Source organism: Cetorhinus maximus, chromosome 21 (assembly GCF_964194155.1).
Source record: "Cetorhinus maximus chromosome 21, sCetMax3.hap1.1, whole genome shotgun sequence".
Taxonomy (NCBI): Eukaryota; Metazoa; Chordata; class Chondrichthyes; order Lamniformes; family Cetorhinidae; genus Cetorhinus; species Cetorhinus maximus.
Window position 1 is genome coordinate 50073236 of NC_135899.1, and position 16302 is coordinate 50089537.

The 16302-nt window shown below is 41.3% G+C and overlaps 1 protein-coding gene across 3 annotated transcripts in view; it reads left to right on the forward strand.

Moving 5' to 3' along the window:
• The window catches only part of inpp5b (inositol polyphosphate-5-phosphatase B), a 159892-nt gene that overhangs the window by 37713 nt on the left and 105877 nt on the right, over positions 1 to 16302 (forward strand). For all 3 annotated transcript variants that reach the window (XM_078566944.1, XM_078566949.1, XM_078566945.1), the window contains one exon: positions 14595 to 14765. In XM_078566944.1, the coding sequence (XP_078423070.1) occupies positions 14595 to 14765 (171 nt within the window). The remainder of the gene's footprint in view (positions 1 to 14594; positions 14766 to 16302) is intronic.

Here is a 16302-nt window from a genome sequence, read left to right on the forward strand (position 1 = left end):
TTTCTTTGCCCATGTTTGACCTGATGCCATGAGACTTCATGGAGTCCGGGCTCAGTGTTGAGGATTCCCAGGGCAACTCCCTCCCTACACAATGCTTGTCTAGGGGCAGCTCTCCCAATTTTGGCACAAGCCCCCAGATGCTAGTAAGGAGGACTTTTGCAGGGTCGACAGGGCAGGGTTTGCCGTTGTCATTTCTGGTGCCTAGGTCGATGTTGGTTGGTCCAACTGGTTTCATCCTTTTGGACTTTGTAGTGGTTTGATACAACTAAGTGGTTTGCTAGGCCATTTCAGAGGGCACTAAGAGTCAATCAGATTGCTGTGAAACTGGAGTCACATGTACTCCAGACTAGATAAGGATGGCAGATTTCATTCCCTAAAGGACATTCGTGAATCAGATGGGTTTTTATGACAATTGACAATGGTTTCATGATGATCATTACTGAGACCTAGCTTTTAATTCCAGATTTTTTAATACACTGCTAACTTATAAATCCTAGTGGTCACAGTACTGATCTAGTAATCCATGGGTCATGATTTCAAATCCCATCATGGCTTGTTGTGAAATTGAACTCAATAAATGAAATTAGTTTGTGGCCTAGCACTGGAAAAAGACCAAGGGAAATGTTTCTGCATTAAAATCAGCAGCATTTTGCATTTATATTTGCATTTTAATGTAGTAAAACATCCCAAAGCCACTTCACAGGAGCTTTATCAACCAAGCACACAACGATGTATTAGGACATGTGACCCCAAACTTGGGACAAAGTCCTGAAGGAGGAGAGGGAGGTGGTGAATTTGAGTTCCGGGCTTATGCGGGTGACTGCTGGCTGCCACTGGTGGAGTGATGAAAATCGGGAATGCACAAGATCTTTTTGATGTTGCAATTTGTTGTGAGATACCCAATATCAAGGACTGGCCCCAGTGCAATATAAAATCAGCTGGCTCCATTATTATCGATCTAATCCTAGCCAGAGATTCACTTAAAATTGCTCCTCTTACTCCCGCACAGCCGCCTCTGGTGTACCTCAGGGATCTGTCCTTGCCTCTCCTATTGTTGCCCCTGGGTGATATAATCCAAAAGAACAGTGTTAGTTTTCATATGTATGCTGACAACACCCAGCTCTAACCCATTGCCAGCTCCCTTGACTCCTCCACTGATGCTAAACTCTCCGACTGCTTGTCTGACATCCAATACTGGACGAGCAGAAATTTCCTTCAATTAAATATTGGGGAGACTGCAGCCATTGTTTTCGGTCCCTGCTCCAAACTCCATTCCCTAGCTCCTGACTCCATCCTTCTCCCTGGCAACAGTCTGAGATTAAGTCTGTTCACAATCTTGGTGTCAGATTGGACCTTGAGATGAACTTCTGACCTCATATTTGCACCATTACTAAGACTGCCTATTTCAATCTGTGTAACGTTGCCCAACTTTGCCCCTATCTCGGGTAACCTTCTGCTGAAATCTTCATTCATGCCTTTAATACCTCTAGACTTAACTATTCCAACAGTCTTTTGACTGGTCTTCCACATTCTATCCTCCATCAACTTGAGGTCATCCAAAACTCTGCTGTCTGTATCTTAACTCGCACCAAGCCCTGTTTGCCCGATAGTCTGTGTCATATTTAGTTTTATAGTGCTCCCAGGAAGCACTTTGGAATGCTTAATTACATTAAAGGCACTATATAAATATCAATTGTTTTTTGTTGCTGTCTTCACTGACCTACATTGACTTGCAATCAAGCAACGCCTTTATTTAAAAATTCTCATGCCTATTTTCCTTCCTTAGCCCCACCCTCTTTATCTCTGTAACCTCCTTCAGCGTCACAACCCTTTGAGATATCTGCATTCCTCTAATTTTAATCATTTGACCACTAGTGCTTGCACCTTCAGTTGCCTTGGCCCTAAGCTCTTGAATTCCCTCCGTACACCTCTGCACCTCCTTTTCTCCTTTAAGGCACTCCTGCCGACCCCCTTGACCAAAATTTTGGCCATGTGACCTGATATCATCTTATGCGGCTCAGTGTCATATTTTGTTTTATAATGCTCCTGTCAACCACCTTGGAACGTTTTATTACTTTGAAAGCATGGTATAAATATAACTTGGCGTTGCTTTAAAACAATTAATAGACTGTGTTATTGCCAAGTATGAGAATAGTGGTGTTGTGACCTTAAACTATGTCAGGTTTAAGAAAAGTAAATCTTTCCATGTCTTTAATTATTGAAAATCTGAATTCTGGTCTGAATAAATCTGAGAGAACTTAGCTTGTGCATTCCCTGTGAAATTCCTTACCAGAGACATGCAGCCATTTCAAACCAGGAAAGCATGACTCACTGTGAACATTGCTATTGGATATCCACCAATTCAAACATCAATAAATTTGATTTATTAATGTTAGCTGATGCAATGGGCACCTATGTATATTACAATATACTACTTATTACAATCAACGTTAACTATTGCATCACACCAGAAATTTTTATGCAAAGCTGAAAACTAAAGTTACAGATTCTCGATGCTAAGGCGTCTGTATGGTGACAACGCCCAGCTCTAACCCATTGCCAGCTCTCTTGACTCCTCCTCTCTTGACTTGAGAGGTGCTAAACTCTCAGACTGATTATCTGACATCCAATACTGGATGAGCAAAAATTTCCTCCAGCTGAACATTGGGAAGACTGCAGCCATTGTTTGGCCTGCTTTTGGGTACCATTGCCAGGCTGCTTGAATGAGAGAAGCAGCGTTTTAGACAATCAAACTTTTAACATTGAGTTCTCTAATATGCAATCTAACTTGTATTTTAACTTACTTTATTTTCCTGATTATATCAAATTTCAAGTTAACTTTCTGCATTCTCCTGGCAAATGTTCCTAATGTTTTCATCAAAATGGCATCCTGAGCTACCGAGCATGCAGCGGAAACGCCAGTGTGATACCAGAATAACACCCATAATGCTAAAACCATGAAGCCGAATTTTTCGGCCAATATGACATGCGGATAAATAAATTTGTTCACACTTGGCTCTTGCCATTTCATACCATTTTTCTCCACCCTGCTGGACAGAACCTCATTTTGTTTCAGTTTGTGTGTTTATGACTTAATAATTTGAGCAACATTTCTCTCTTATACAGATTGGTTGTTTCCATCTCGACTGTACAAACACTAGTAGTTCAGCACTCCACCCATGGAAGGGTCATTTTGGGTGTGTTGGCAAATTAAATGTTCTTTCAAATCGATTAAACCCAGTGCCTCAATACAACTTTTTAGAGTCATTAGTTGAATTGGCAGCTATGCTCTCGTGCTTTGTTGGTTGGTTACGCATCATGTTGTGTTGTTTTTGGAACCTTGCCAGGTTTTGTAGGTTATTAGCTAAAGTTTGGCACCAGATTCAAGGTTTAATGCTTCCAATCCATAATCACCATGACAAACCTCTTTGGTCATACCTACCTGAATAGAGGTCCTTTCTTCTGAGAACTCTTGCTATTGTGGCTCTAGTATGAAGCTGAAGCTAGTACAGCACTCCAATAGAACGGTGGCACCATATTATCGTGACACTTGGTGAAGTTAACATATTCATTGATAGATGGACCAAAAGGCCCCATATTCAATTTCTAATTTGTGGTCAGTCTCAATTGGAGTCACATTTGGATGCCACAGTTAGCCTTGTTACCTTGGCCGTTCCTGATCACCTTTGATACTTAAAAATATGAAAGTGTGAACATTAGGGTGAACAGGATTGGATTTTGTTTATGTAGCCTACTGGCTAGACTTGGGTATGCAGAAAGACCCCTGGGCAAATACTAAAGAGCTTTCAGCACCTGAGGAATTGCTGCCCACCAAGAATTGCCACCTTTAAAAAAGGAGAAAATGTATTTGTGCAAACAGCAACAAAAATCAATCTATTACCTAGAAACTCCTCTTACTTCCCTCTCATTCTGATATATTCATTATGGAAAATAAATTTTAAGTGTTTGTGGTGAAGTGCATGAGTCACATACTTGGATGGGTGCAGCCACAACAACACGCAAGAAGCTCAATGCCATCCAGGCCAAAGCAACCCAGTGGATCTGCATCCCATCCACAACCTTAAGCATTAATTCCCTGCACCACAGGTGCACTGTGGCTGCTATATGTACCAGCAGCTCACCAAGGCTCCGTTGACAGCAACTTCCAAACCCGCAACCTCTACCACCTAGAACAAGGCAGCTGATGGATGAGAAAACTAGTACTTTTAAGTTCTTCCCCGAGCCACACTGACCTCATTTGGAACTATATACAGCTGTTGTTTCACTGTCACTGGTTCAAAATCATGGAACTCCCTTTCTAACACCACTTGTGAGTATACCTTTTACCACACAAGCGGTTCAAGAATGGGGCTCATCCACCACCCTCTAGGGCAATTAGGAATGGGCAATAAACCCCATCCCTTGAAAGGAACACTTGGCTTTTCCATATATAAAAACAAAAAACTACTGCGGATGCTGGAAAGCCAAGTCAAAAACAGAATTACCTGGAAAAACTCAGCAGGTCTGGCAGCATCGGTGGAGAAGAAAAGAGTCGACGTTTCGGGTCCACACGACCCTTCAACAGAACAACAGTTCGAAACGTCGACTCTTTTCTTCTCCACCGATGCTGCCAGACCTGCTGAGTTTTTCCAGGTAATTCTGTTTTTGACTTGGCTTTTCCAGTTTGGTATGAAACGCAGAGATCCGTTGCACACGTGCATGATGCAGAAACTGGAGAGTCAGAGCTACAAGCTTCTCAACCATAGCCACTTTTTTGTACACCCACTGACATTCCTGAACCAGGCATTTGTGAAATTTAGGTGTAATTCACATGTGGAAATTTCACTTAATTGTAAAAAAAATGTCTGCACAATTATAAAATACTATTAGTTAACATCTGGTGCTTAAAGCATTATTTCAGTTTGATTGTCATGTTGGAAATGTAATTATATATTCTTAGCAAATATTTTAATAGCTCAACATGGTGCCTGAGAGTCCTGCTTTCTTCACTGCTACTGAAAATGTAATATGTTTAATATTGCACAATTCGCATTGTTACAGTCTTAAGGAGTGTCATGAAATTTGTATTTTATTTTGAGTTTATAACTCCTCCTTCGATGCAGTAAACTCAAAGGAATTTCTGCTTCTGGAAGCTCTCCAAGGAGTGGAGTTATATTTAACCAAATTTTCAGTTCACGAGGAAACAGTTTCTCACAGATTGAGTAAGATACCGAAAGACTTAACAGTAGCTATGGAATGGAGGGGATTGAGAAAATAAAACAAACTGTAATTAGTGTGTTGTGGGGAAGAGGCATTCAAATCGTTTGAACTTTTCTGAACACTTTTTCCCTTTGTATTTTTGGGTATTCATTTTGTTGGTTTGTAGACCTAATTTTAGCTCAGCTGTTGGCCTTGAGCTTCTGTGTGCATAAGCAATGCAATTAAGCATTTATCAAAGGAACTCTGTATCTAATGCTACCATTCAGTGAATGGCTCATTGCAGACTTGAGGGAATGTGTGTGCACAGTATCACAGTATCTTTACAGTGCAGAAGGAGGCCATTCGGCGCACCAAGTCTGCACTGGCTCCCTGAAAGAACATTCCACCTAGTCCCACTCCCCTGTCTTATCCCCTTAACCTTGCACATTCTCTTTTTTCAGGTAGCAATCCAATTCTCTTTTGAATACCTCGATCGAACCTGCCTCCACCACCCTCTCAGGAAGTTTGTTCCAGACTCCAACAACCCTCTGGGTGAAAAAATTTTTCCTCCCATCACGTTTACTCCTTGTGTCCATTAGTTTGAATCTGTGCCCTCTAGTTCTTGATGTTCTCTTGAGCGGGAAGAGTTTCTCACTATTTATCCTGTCCATACCCCTCAGGATCTTGAATAACTCTATATCAAGTCTCGTCTCAGCCTTCTTTTCTCCAAGGAAAACAGTCCCAACCTTTTCAATCTATTATAGCTACAATCCTTCATCCCGGGAATCAGTGCAAAGTGCTTGCATTTTTAAAATAAATTGGTCAGCTGCAGAGAGCATCTTTTCGGTTCCCTGCTAGAGACGGATGGAGACCTAATTTGAATACGGTTCACGTCAGTAGCTATAACTGTAGCCACACCTCATAGAGCATTCATTTGATAACCAAATTTGCCTAAAATTCACACTGAGTTGTAACACAACTACTACGCGACTGAAATAATAACACAACATGGTGGAAATGGTGGCAGGTCAGGCAGCATCAGTGGAGAGAGAGAGACAGTTAATGTTTCAGGCAATGATCTTTGTCAGAACTAGAAAAAGTTAAAGATGTAATCACTTTTAAACAAGTACAAAAGCATAGAAACAGGGAAAGAGAGGAAAGAAAAAAAAGGAAAGGTCTGTGATCGGATGAATGGGAGAAATGGTTAAATGACAAAAGGGATGATGATGATGATGCAAGGCTAAAGGAAATGGTAATGGGACAAGTAAAGAAATAAAAGATTGATCTAGAGAAACTGTAAATGGCAAGAGTAGAACTATTACCAGCACCTACTGTCTGGAAAAAATGGGAGCAGTGGTTATAATCTGAAAATGTTGGACTCAAATGTTGAACGCTATAAAGTGTCCAATCCAAGAGTGAGGAGCTCCTCCTCATGTTTCCATTGTGGTTTGGAGGACAGAATGTGAGTGTAGTGGAGAATTAAAATGGCACGTGACTGTAAATTCAGGGTCATGATGATGCACTGAACAGAGATGTTAAGCAAAGTGATTACTCAATCTGTGTTTGATCTTCCCATTGTAAGGGAGACTGCACCCTGAGCAGCGAATACTAAATTGAGTTGAACAATTTCAGGTCAGAACCACTGCTGCATGTTTTTTGGAAAGCAGATGCTGGTAATGGATCTGCTGTTGTCGTTTTCATGTCCTATAGAGCTCCCTTTCATTTAATTACCTGTCCCAATGCCGCCCTCTTTTGCCTTGTGTTGCCATTCCTTGTCTCTTATAATCGCTTTTGCTTTCAACCCTATAACAGATCGTCCCTCTTGTGCTTTCTTTGCTTGCTGAAAACCTGTTACATTTCTAACTTTTACAAGGTCTTTTGAGAAGTCATCGACCTGAAATGTTAACTCTGTTTTCGCATCTCCTTGGACACCACCCGACCTCCTGAGTTTTTCCAGTATTTTTTGTTCTTATTTCACTTTTCCTGCATTGCAAAATTTTGATTTTGCTAGAGTGAAATCAGGTAACTTAGCACGGGTTGGGAATTGAATGTTGAAGTTCGAGCAATATATGTAATTCCTACTTACCTTCTGATCTTAGTGCAGGTAAGGATGGTGTGTGACTTGGAGGAGTTTCCTATATTGTTGATCTTTAGCAATGGTTAAAATCTGAGTAGCTTGCTAAGACATTAATTGTCAACCACGTAGTATGGAACTGAAGTCATTAATAGGCCAGACCTGGTAGAGCGATAGGTCCCATTCCCTAATGGAAATGATTGAAACAAATGACTATAGCATGTATGTACATAACATCGATAACGTAATAAGACATCTCGAGACTTTTCACAGGAGCATTGTGAAGCAAAATTTGACACCAAGCCACACAAGATGATATTAGAGCAGATGACTAAAGGGTTGATCAAAGAGGTAAGTTTTAAAGAGCGTCTTGAGGAGAGAGAGGTGGAGAGGCTTAAGGAGGGAATTTCAGAGCTTAGAACCTTGACAGCTGAAGGCATGGTCAGTGGAATAATAGTTTCTGAGATGCTCAAGAGGCCAGACTTGGAGGAGTGCAAATACCTCAGAGGATTGTGGAGCTGGAGGAGATTACAGAGATAAGGAAATGAGGATGAGAATGTTAAAATTGAGGTGTTGCTTGACTGGGAGCCAGTGTAGGCCAATGAGCACAGGGATGATAGGTGAACGGGACTTGATGCAAGCAAGGACTCCGGCAGGAGAATTTTGCATAACTTCAAGTTTATAGATGGTAGAATGTCATAGAACAGCGAGGAGTTAATTGGAAAAGTCAAATCTAGAGGCTACAAAGGCATAAATGAAACAAATTAAACTTTTACCATTGTCATCTGCAATGACTTCTCTTCCTGCTGCTATGCTGTTATCTCTGGAATCCTACAAGGATCTGCCCTACGCCTCCCCTTATTTCTCACCTACGTGCTGCCTTTGGCAACATCTGGAAATACAATGTGCCATTGCACATGTATATTGATGACACCCAACTCAACCTCATCACCGCTTTTTTCAACCCCTCCATTGTCTCTGATTTGTAACACTGCTTACCTAATATCTAATATTGGATGGGCATAAATTTCCGCCCACTAAATATTGGGAAGCCATCGCCATCATTCACATCACAAACTCCTTTCTGTACCCATGATCCATGGGCTACCCATGATAGTCCCATATCAAAGTAAATAGAGAGATAAAAACAAAAACAGCTGAAGGCATGGTCAGTGGAATAATAGTTTCTGAGATGCCCAAGAGGCCAGACTTGGAGGAGTGCAAATACCTCAGAGGATTGTAGAGCTGGAGGAGATTCAGTTCTGCTGAAGGGTCATGAGGACTCGAAACGTCAACTCTTTTCTTCTCCGCCGATGCTGCCAGACCTGCTGAGTTTTTCCAGGTAATTCTGTTTTTGTCAAAGTAAATAGGCTTAGTAGTAATTTGTCAGTGCATTTGCCAGGACCCAGCTTACAGATACTTGATCCATCTTAAACAAGAGCTAGTATGAAAACAGTCTTGTATTTAAGAATAGCCAATTTTTTTGAATAGCTTGTTCTGTGCATTTTAATTCAAATCAGTGATAGATGTAAACTATTGGGATTGGGACAGCATATTCAATCACTTTTACATAGCATAGAATTTAGAATGTCTAACTCAGCTCCACATTCATAGCAGGAGTTCATTGTGAACTGGTTTTATTTAAAATTGTGTTTGTTTGCACTTCCCCCTCCACTCCATAAAAGGAGGGAGCTCTGCTGCAGTGAGGTTATGCAGTTGCCTGCCACAGCTAGTTAGTTTTTCACCGCTCTCGAGGTTGCAGGGTCAGTGGCACACTGCTGACACTTCTCTCATTGCCATGCTTAATTAAGCAGTGATGACCCCCTCTCAAAAGCTTCACCCAATTGTGCATTCTTTTCTGAGCCTCTGGCTAACCAAACAGGAACATCCCTGCTGCCTCAGTATTGATAAATTGTGGATCTCTGATCATATAAAGACTCTCAAATGTATAAGGAGCCCACAAATGGCAGTGGTGAGTATTGCTGTTAACTAATTTGAAATAGAGCATGTATGTTGCACAGGCAGCTTGTGCACTGCACATTTGAAGAGTGTATGCATTGTGTGCCAAACTATTGACAATAAGACTTGCCTGTGGACACTGTGCATTTTGTGTTTGCTTTGTAGTGAAAATCATTGTTCAAATGCATCCATTCTGTTTCTTTATTGTGGTCAGGCACAGTGTGAGCGAAATGGATTCACACATCAAAAGACGCTGTCAGTAACTCAGAAGTGCTTAAGCAATTGTGTACATTAGTACAGTGCCTTCTCCACTATCTATGCCACAAACGGCAGTTGAAGCTCGATCAAGCGTTACTTTTAAATTTGAGATTGTTGGATTTTTGTTAACCAGAGGTATTAAGGGTATAGGACAAAGGTGGGCATTTGGAATTAGGTCACAGATCAGCCATGATCTTATTGAAAGGCAGATCAAGTTTGAGGGGCTAAATGGCTGCCTTCTGTTCCTGTGTTCCAAAGTTTGCTGGTAAATGTGTTGGTTGTTGTGGTCCTTGCTCAAGGGAGCAAGGAAAGAGCCAGGTTTGACCCCTGCTCAGGTGCTTATATGTATTTTTGGCTGGAGTGTGAGGGCACTAGAGTTAGACTGAATCGTGGAAGAAAAGAAATGATCCTAATCACTGTTATGATGTGGTCATCGTACATGAACGGATGACAGTATTAAACAATGTTGTGATATCCTGTTTCCCAACATAGTCAAATAGCTTGTAATGTATTCCAGCTTGCACGTGATAATACATGGGCAGCTGCCAATACGTGTGCTACCACTGCCTTCAGAGACATAGGGGGGTTTGTGGGTACACAAGCTGATGAGTTTGTCTGTTCTGCAGATGTAATCCTTTCAGCTGGTTTGAAATTAATAACTTTTCTTTTTGTTCTTGGGATCAGAAAAATCCCAAACCAGTATTTGTTGTCCATTCTGAATGCTTTTGAGAAGATAGTGGCGAACCATGAACTGCTTCAGTCCATGTGCTGCTGAAGGGAGTTTCAGAATTTTGGCCCGGTGACGGTGGAGGAGCGGTGATATCGTTCAAAGTCAGGATGGTGTGCGACTTGGAAGGGCACTTACTGGTAGTGGTGATTCCATGCATCTGCTGCCCTTGTACTTCTAGGCGGTAGAGGTTTTGGAAGATGCTGTTGAAGCTTTGGCAAGTTGCTGCACTGCATCTTGTATATGGTACACATTGCTTCCATAATGCATTGGTGGCAGAGAGGGTGTCACTCACAATAAGTGATTGTTGTGGAAGAATGAGTCCAAAACGAGTCTCTTACCTCAAGCTGGTTTATTCTCAAGACAACTCTTCAGTGTAGCAGACTCTCCCAGTCCCTTCCACACTGGAGTGTTACAGCTGTACCTGTTTTATACTACTTTGATACTCTTCTGATTAACCAACTTAACTAAATTAACAAAATGAGGGAGAAATTAAAAAGCAGCCCCTTAAAGGGATACTGCAAAAAGAAAGATAAAATATTGTACCCATTTATAGGTAAACCATTGTCCATCACCTGTTTTAATGAGCAGTTGACAATACAATTGCCATACAATGTAATCGTCAGTCAGCAAGAAGATAGTTATTGGACCTTGACAATGTAATTACTGATACATTGACAGAGAGTACATGTTTGAGGTGATGGTTGGGATGCCAATGAAGTGGGCTGCTTTTTCTTGCGAGGCATTGAGCTCCTTGAGTGTTGTTGGAGCTTCACTTATCCAGGCAAGTAGAGCGTATTCCATCACACTCTTGACTTCTGCCTTGTTGATGGTGGAGTAGTTTTGGAAAGTCAGGAAGTGAGTTATTCACCACAGAATTCTCAACCTCTGACCTGCTCTTGTAGCCACATATGGTTGGTCTTGTTCAGTTTCTGGTTAATGGTAACCCCCAGAATGTTGACCCCAGGATGTTGATGGTGGTTACCACTGACATGTCTTTGCTGTTTTTCATAGCAACTGAGGGAAGCTTATGGATGGAAAGTTGACAACAGAATATGTTGTCTTGTAGCCAGCAGTTTATTAAAGTAAGAAAAATTATATGGTGCTTCCCTCATGAATCTTAGGAGTTAATGTGGCTTTGTTGTGGTCTGAGCTGCAAATGTAAGGAAAGTTGCAGGCTTAACCCCAGGTCCATGTTGAATGAGCTGATATCAGCCTTAACAGTTGGCCTCCCTTTTCAAGAGCCGAAGAGGGGGAAAGTTTGCCATGGTTCCTGCCTCAGAATTGTTTCCCCTTGTGGGAGAGTCTAGGACCAGAGGGCATAATCTCAGAATAAGGGGGTGCCCACTTAAAACAGAGATGAGAAGGAATTTCTTCTCTCAGGAGGTAGTCAATCTGTGGAATTCTTTACTGCAGAGGGCTGTAGAGGCTGGGTTGTTAAGTATATTCAAGGCTGAGATAGACAGACAGACTTTAATCAGTAAGGGAATCAAGGGTTATGGGGAAAGGCAGGAAAGTGGAGTTGAGGATTATCAGATCAGCCATGATCTCATTGAATGGCGGAGCAGACCTGATGGGCTGAATGGCCTACTTCTGTTCCTGCTTCTTATGGTCTTATGGTCATTGCCTATATACCTGAACATTAAAACTCCTTCCTCCTCTGTTCACTGCATTACTAAATTTGGAGGTATGTTGACCTAGTATACCCATGTCACTTTGAAACTATTTCAGTTGTCTAAGATCGAAAATCAGCACTAAGAATCTTATGGCCAGGGCTTTTCAGTCGGCATGTGGGGGCAGGCCCGACATGCCGGCACATAAAATGACGCACGATGACATCGGGCATGCGTCCCAACGTCATCGCGCTGTCTCATGATATTTCATTCGGCACCAAAAAGCAAATGAAAAGAATTTTCTTTGGAGAGAGAGAAGAAAATATGTGCTTACTATCAATTGGCATTGCCGTCAGCAGTGCAGGACCAGCTATCAATTACTCCCCCATTGTCATGTGTAATTTTCTGCCACCGTAGTGCTTTGACATCAAGCTTGAGAAGCAACAAATGGCCGTATTTATACAGGAATGACCATTTGAGAAGGTGTTAGAAAATTAACAAACTTTCATTGTTAAGATTTTTTTCCAAATTTAAATTTTTCAGTTGAGGAATTGCTAGATGAGTGAAAACACATCCCTAATTTCCTGTGCAAAGATGGTCGTGAGCTGCCTTTGTTTTTTTCCAAAAATATGCTTTATTCATAAAATTTGTCAAAGTGCATTACGTAACTGTTCAAATTTGACAATACACTAAGTGCAATACAGATCTGTATCTTTCAATAGAGTACATGAAGTACATTACTGCACTTGCCATTACAGGTTATGTTTATAATATACCCTTACATTTCATGTCAAAACTCTCTAGTGCATAAAGCCGTAGGGGTTTTTTAACATGGTTTCTCCTCCCTCGGTATAATATGGCGCAAGGGCCTTAGACAGTGGCTTTTCCCCATTGAGCCTTTGCGACAGCTTTAATGCGCCCCTCAGCGTGTAGTCCTGGGCCTTTAAATGTGCCAGTCTGCAACACTTAGCCATTGACAGCGCTTTACACTGGAAGACCAGCAGGTTTCGGCAGACCAAAGAGCATTTTTCACCGAGTTGATGGTCTTCCAGCAGTGGTTGATGTTTATCTCGGTGTGGCTTTGAGAACAGCTCATAGAGCTCGGAGTCCTGCATTACGGAGGTGAAACAGCTTCTTGAATACAACAGAGTGCCCTGCTAGACCAATTTAGAGGGCAGATAAATCTCAGCCACGTTTCTGTGGGTCTGGAGTCACACATGATGGCAGATTTCCTTCCCCAAAGGACATTAATGAACCAGAGATAAAAACAAAAAACTACTGCGGATGCTGGAAATCCAAAACAAAAACAGAATTACCTGGAAAAACTCAGCAGGTCTGGCAGCATCGGCAGAGAAGAAAAGAGTTGACGTTTCGAGTCCTCATGACCCTTCAGCAGAACTGAGTAAAGTTAGGAGAGGGGTGAAATATAAGCTGGTTTAAGGTGGGGGGAGAGAAGTTGGGGGGAGGGGGTGTGGTTATAGGGGCAAGCAAGCAGTGATAGGAGCAAATAATCAAAAGATGTCACAGACAAAGGAACAAAGACGTGTAAACGGTGGTGATATTATCTAAGAGAATGTGCTAATTAAGAATGGATGGCAGGACACTCAAGGTACAGCTCTAGTGGGGGTGGGGTGGAAAGACTGACAGGGCATTACAGTTATAGATTTAAAAATAATGGAAATAGGTGGGAAAAGAAAAATCTATATAAATTATTGGAAAAAACAAAAGGGAGGGGGAAGAAACGGAAAGGGGGTGGGGATGGAGGAGGGAGTTCAAGATCTAAAGTTGTTGAATTCAATATTCAGTCCGGAAGGCTGTAAAGTGCCTAGTCGGAAGATGAGGTTGGGCTTCACTGAAACAATGCAGTACTTGTCCTTGGCTTGCTGCATTGTTTCAGTGAAGCCCAACGCAAACTGGAGGAACAGCACCTCATCTTCCGACTAGGCACTTTACAGCCTTCCGGACTGAATATTGAATTCAACAACTTTAGATCTTGAACTCCCTCCCCTATCCCCACCCCCTTTCCGTTTCTTCCCCCTCCCTTTTGTTTTTTCCAATAACTTATATAGATTTTTCTTTTCCCACCTAATTCCATTATTTTTAAATCTATAACTGTAATGCCCTGTCAGTCTTTCCACCCCACCCCCACTAGAGCTGTACCTTGAGTGTCCTGCCATCCATTCTTAATTAGCACATTCTCTTAGATAATATCACCACCTTTTACATGTCTTTGTTCCTTTGTCTGTGACAACTTTTGATTATCTGCTCCTATCACTGCTTGCTTGTCCCTACAACCACCCCGCCCCAAACTTCTCTCCCCCCACCCCACCCCACCTTAAACCAGCTTATATTTCACCCTAATTTCTCTACCACTATATTTCTCTCCTAACTTTTCTCAGTTCTGCTGAAGGGTCATGAGGACTCGAAACATCAACTCTTCTCTTCTCCGCCGATGCTGCCAGGCCTGCTGAGTTTTTCCAGGTAATTCTGTTTTTGTTAATGAACCAGATGTGTTTTTATAACAACCCTGTAGTTTCATGTGCACTGTTACTGAGAACTCTTGTTTCCAGATCATTAGTTCAGGCCAGTAACATAACCACCACATTCTCGCAAAGCGCTGGTGGAGCAGTGCAGGGGTGTACATGTAAAATGTTTGAAAGCCAAATGTAAATTTTTCAGTTTTACGAAGCAAAATGCTTAACAATGGAGACTGAAAATCAAATGCAAACTGTACACTGTTTTACATATATGTTTATTATTACAGAATTACACAAACAACCTGTCACTGGAGGATTCCCACCTCAATTTCTATGGCTATCAAAGTACAGACAAAAGAAAGGTTTCCAGTTGCACAGATCCATGGGGGAAAAATATACAAATTGTACTCCATCCTCATCCGATCAGAAAGGAAAGAAGATGGCCAATAAAATAGGCGGTAAATTCCTTTCATTTTTTGTCAATTGTGTGCGTAGACTGAGTATCAACAGGTTTTTGAGCTGCAAGGGAACATCAGCACTGAGCTTAATCAATGTCTTGCCCAATATCCAAATATTGCCTGGATAACAGTCAGGAATGTAAAACCTAGCTGACTTAACCCTACCCAGCCCAGAGATTCTAAGGCTGATTGGAGCTCTCCCAATACAGCCCCACTGCTGAGATCTTTTAACCCAGAACAGATAAAGATTGAACTGTGTGCTCAGTGATATTTTGCTGCTCAGAATTGTGCTCGTGATCAGTATTGATGACAGTCACTGGTGCAAGTGACATTTTGTCCAGTCTTGTATGGGTAAAATTTTTAGATGTTTTCATGGTAAATGTGACATGAGTAGCTTTGTATGTTTAAAAAAAAACATTGGGGACATTTGCAATCAGGCAGCTAATATCAGTTCGTTTCTGTGGTTCATGGAGGGAAGTTTGTGTTTGGATTAAGAAGGATGCCTTGAGTCTGGAAGTGTTAAAGAGTCATAGAATGTTACTTCACAGCATTGGATTGCTCGACTCACTAAGTCCGTTCTTGTGCATGAGCTGTCCAGTTTAATCCCGCTCTATTACATTTCTGCCATACTCTTTAAATATTTCTTTTTTCTTAAACCAATTACTTAATTCCCTTTTAAAAGTACTTCAACAATGGTTTGTGGCTGTGAGTTCCATATTCTAACTACTTCTGCAGCTTTATTGGACTGGAAATTGGAACAGCATGGCACTACAATGCCAACTAAGCACTTGCTATTGTTGCGATTCAATGGTTTAAAATAAAGAAAAAGATCACGTTGCAAGGATTGCTAAATTTGTGCATGCAACACACTGGATGGCCCCTGCTGTCTCCTTAGCAATGTGCTGGAGACCATTATGATATCACAGACGGTCATTGTCAATTCACAGCATCATATAATCCTCATTCAAGCCACCTATTCTCAAACAAAAGTTGAAGATGCCCTTCAGCTATCCACTCAGGTAGAGGTGAAGCAATGAACTGAGTCACAAATTAATGAGCTAATGGAATTTTTCCTGTTAAGCTGTTAGCCAGTTGTAAATCTGGATTTCATGATGCTGTGTCTAATTTTAAATTTTTATGTATTTTGTTTTGCTGTTGTAGTTTGCAATTTCCATTGATAGTTTTGTCATAGTTAATTCTTTCCTTTCATACAAGACTGTTTCCATTGCAGAGCTTCCAACTGTTAATTCATCTTTTACCAAATTGTGGCTGTATTTGTCTGTTATGTCAAAAACTAAATGAATTGAAAGAAATAGCAAATAATTATGGTGCTGTTTTGCCGGAGTAATACAAATAGTTTTTATCCACCTTCTCAAGGGCAATTAGGAATGGGCAATAAATGCTGGCCTCACCAGTGATGCCCACAATCTGTGAAAGAATAAAAAATGTAATATGCAATAGGGTTGATCTTGACTTAGTGCGATAGTGTAAGATGTGTGCTAGCAAGTCAGAAGCCTGTTTTACATCTCTCCCACTT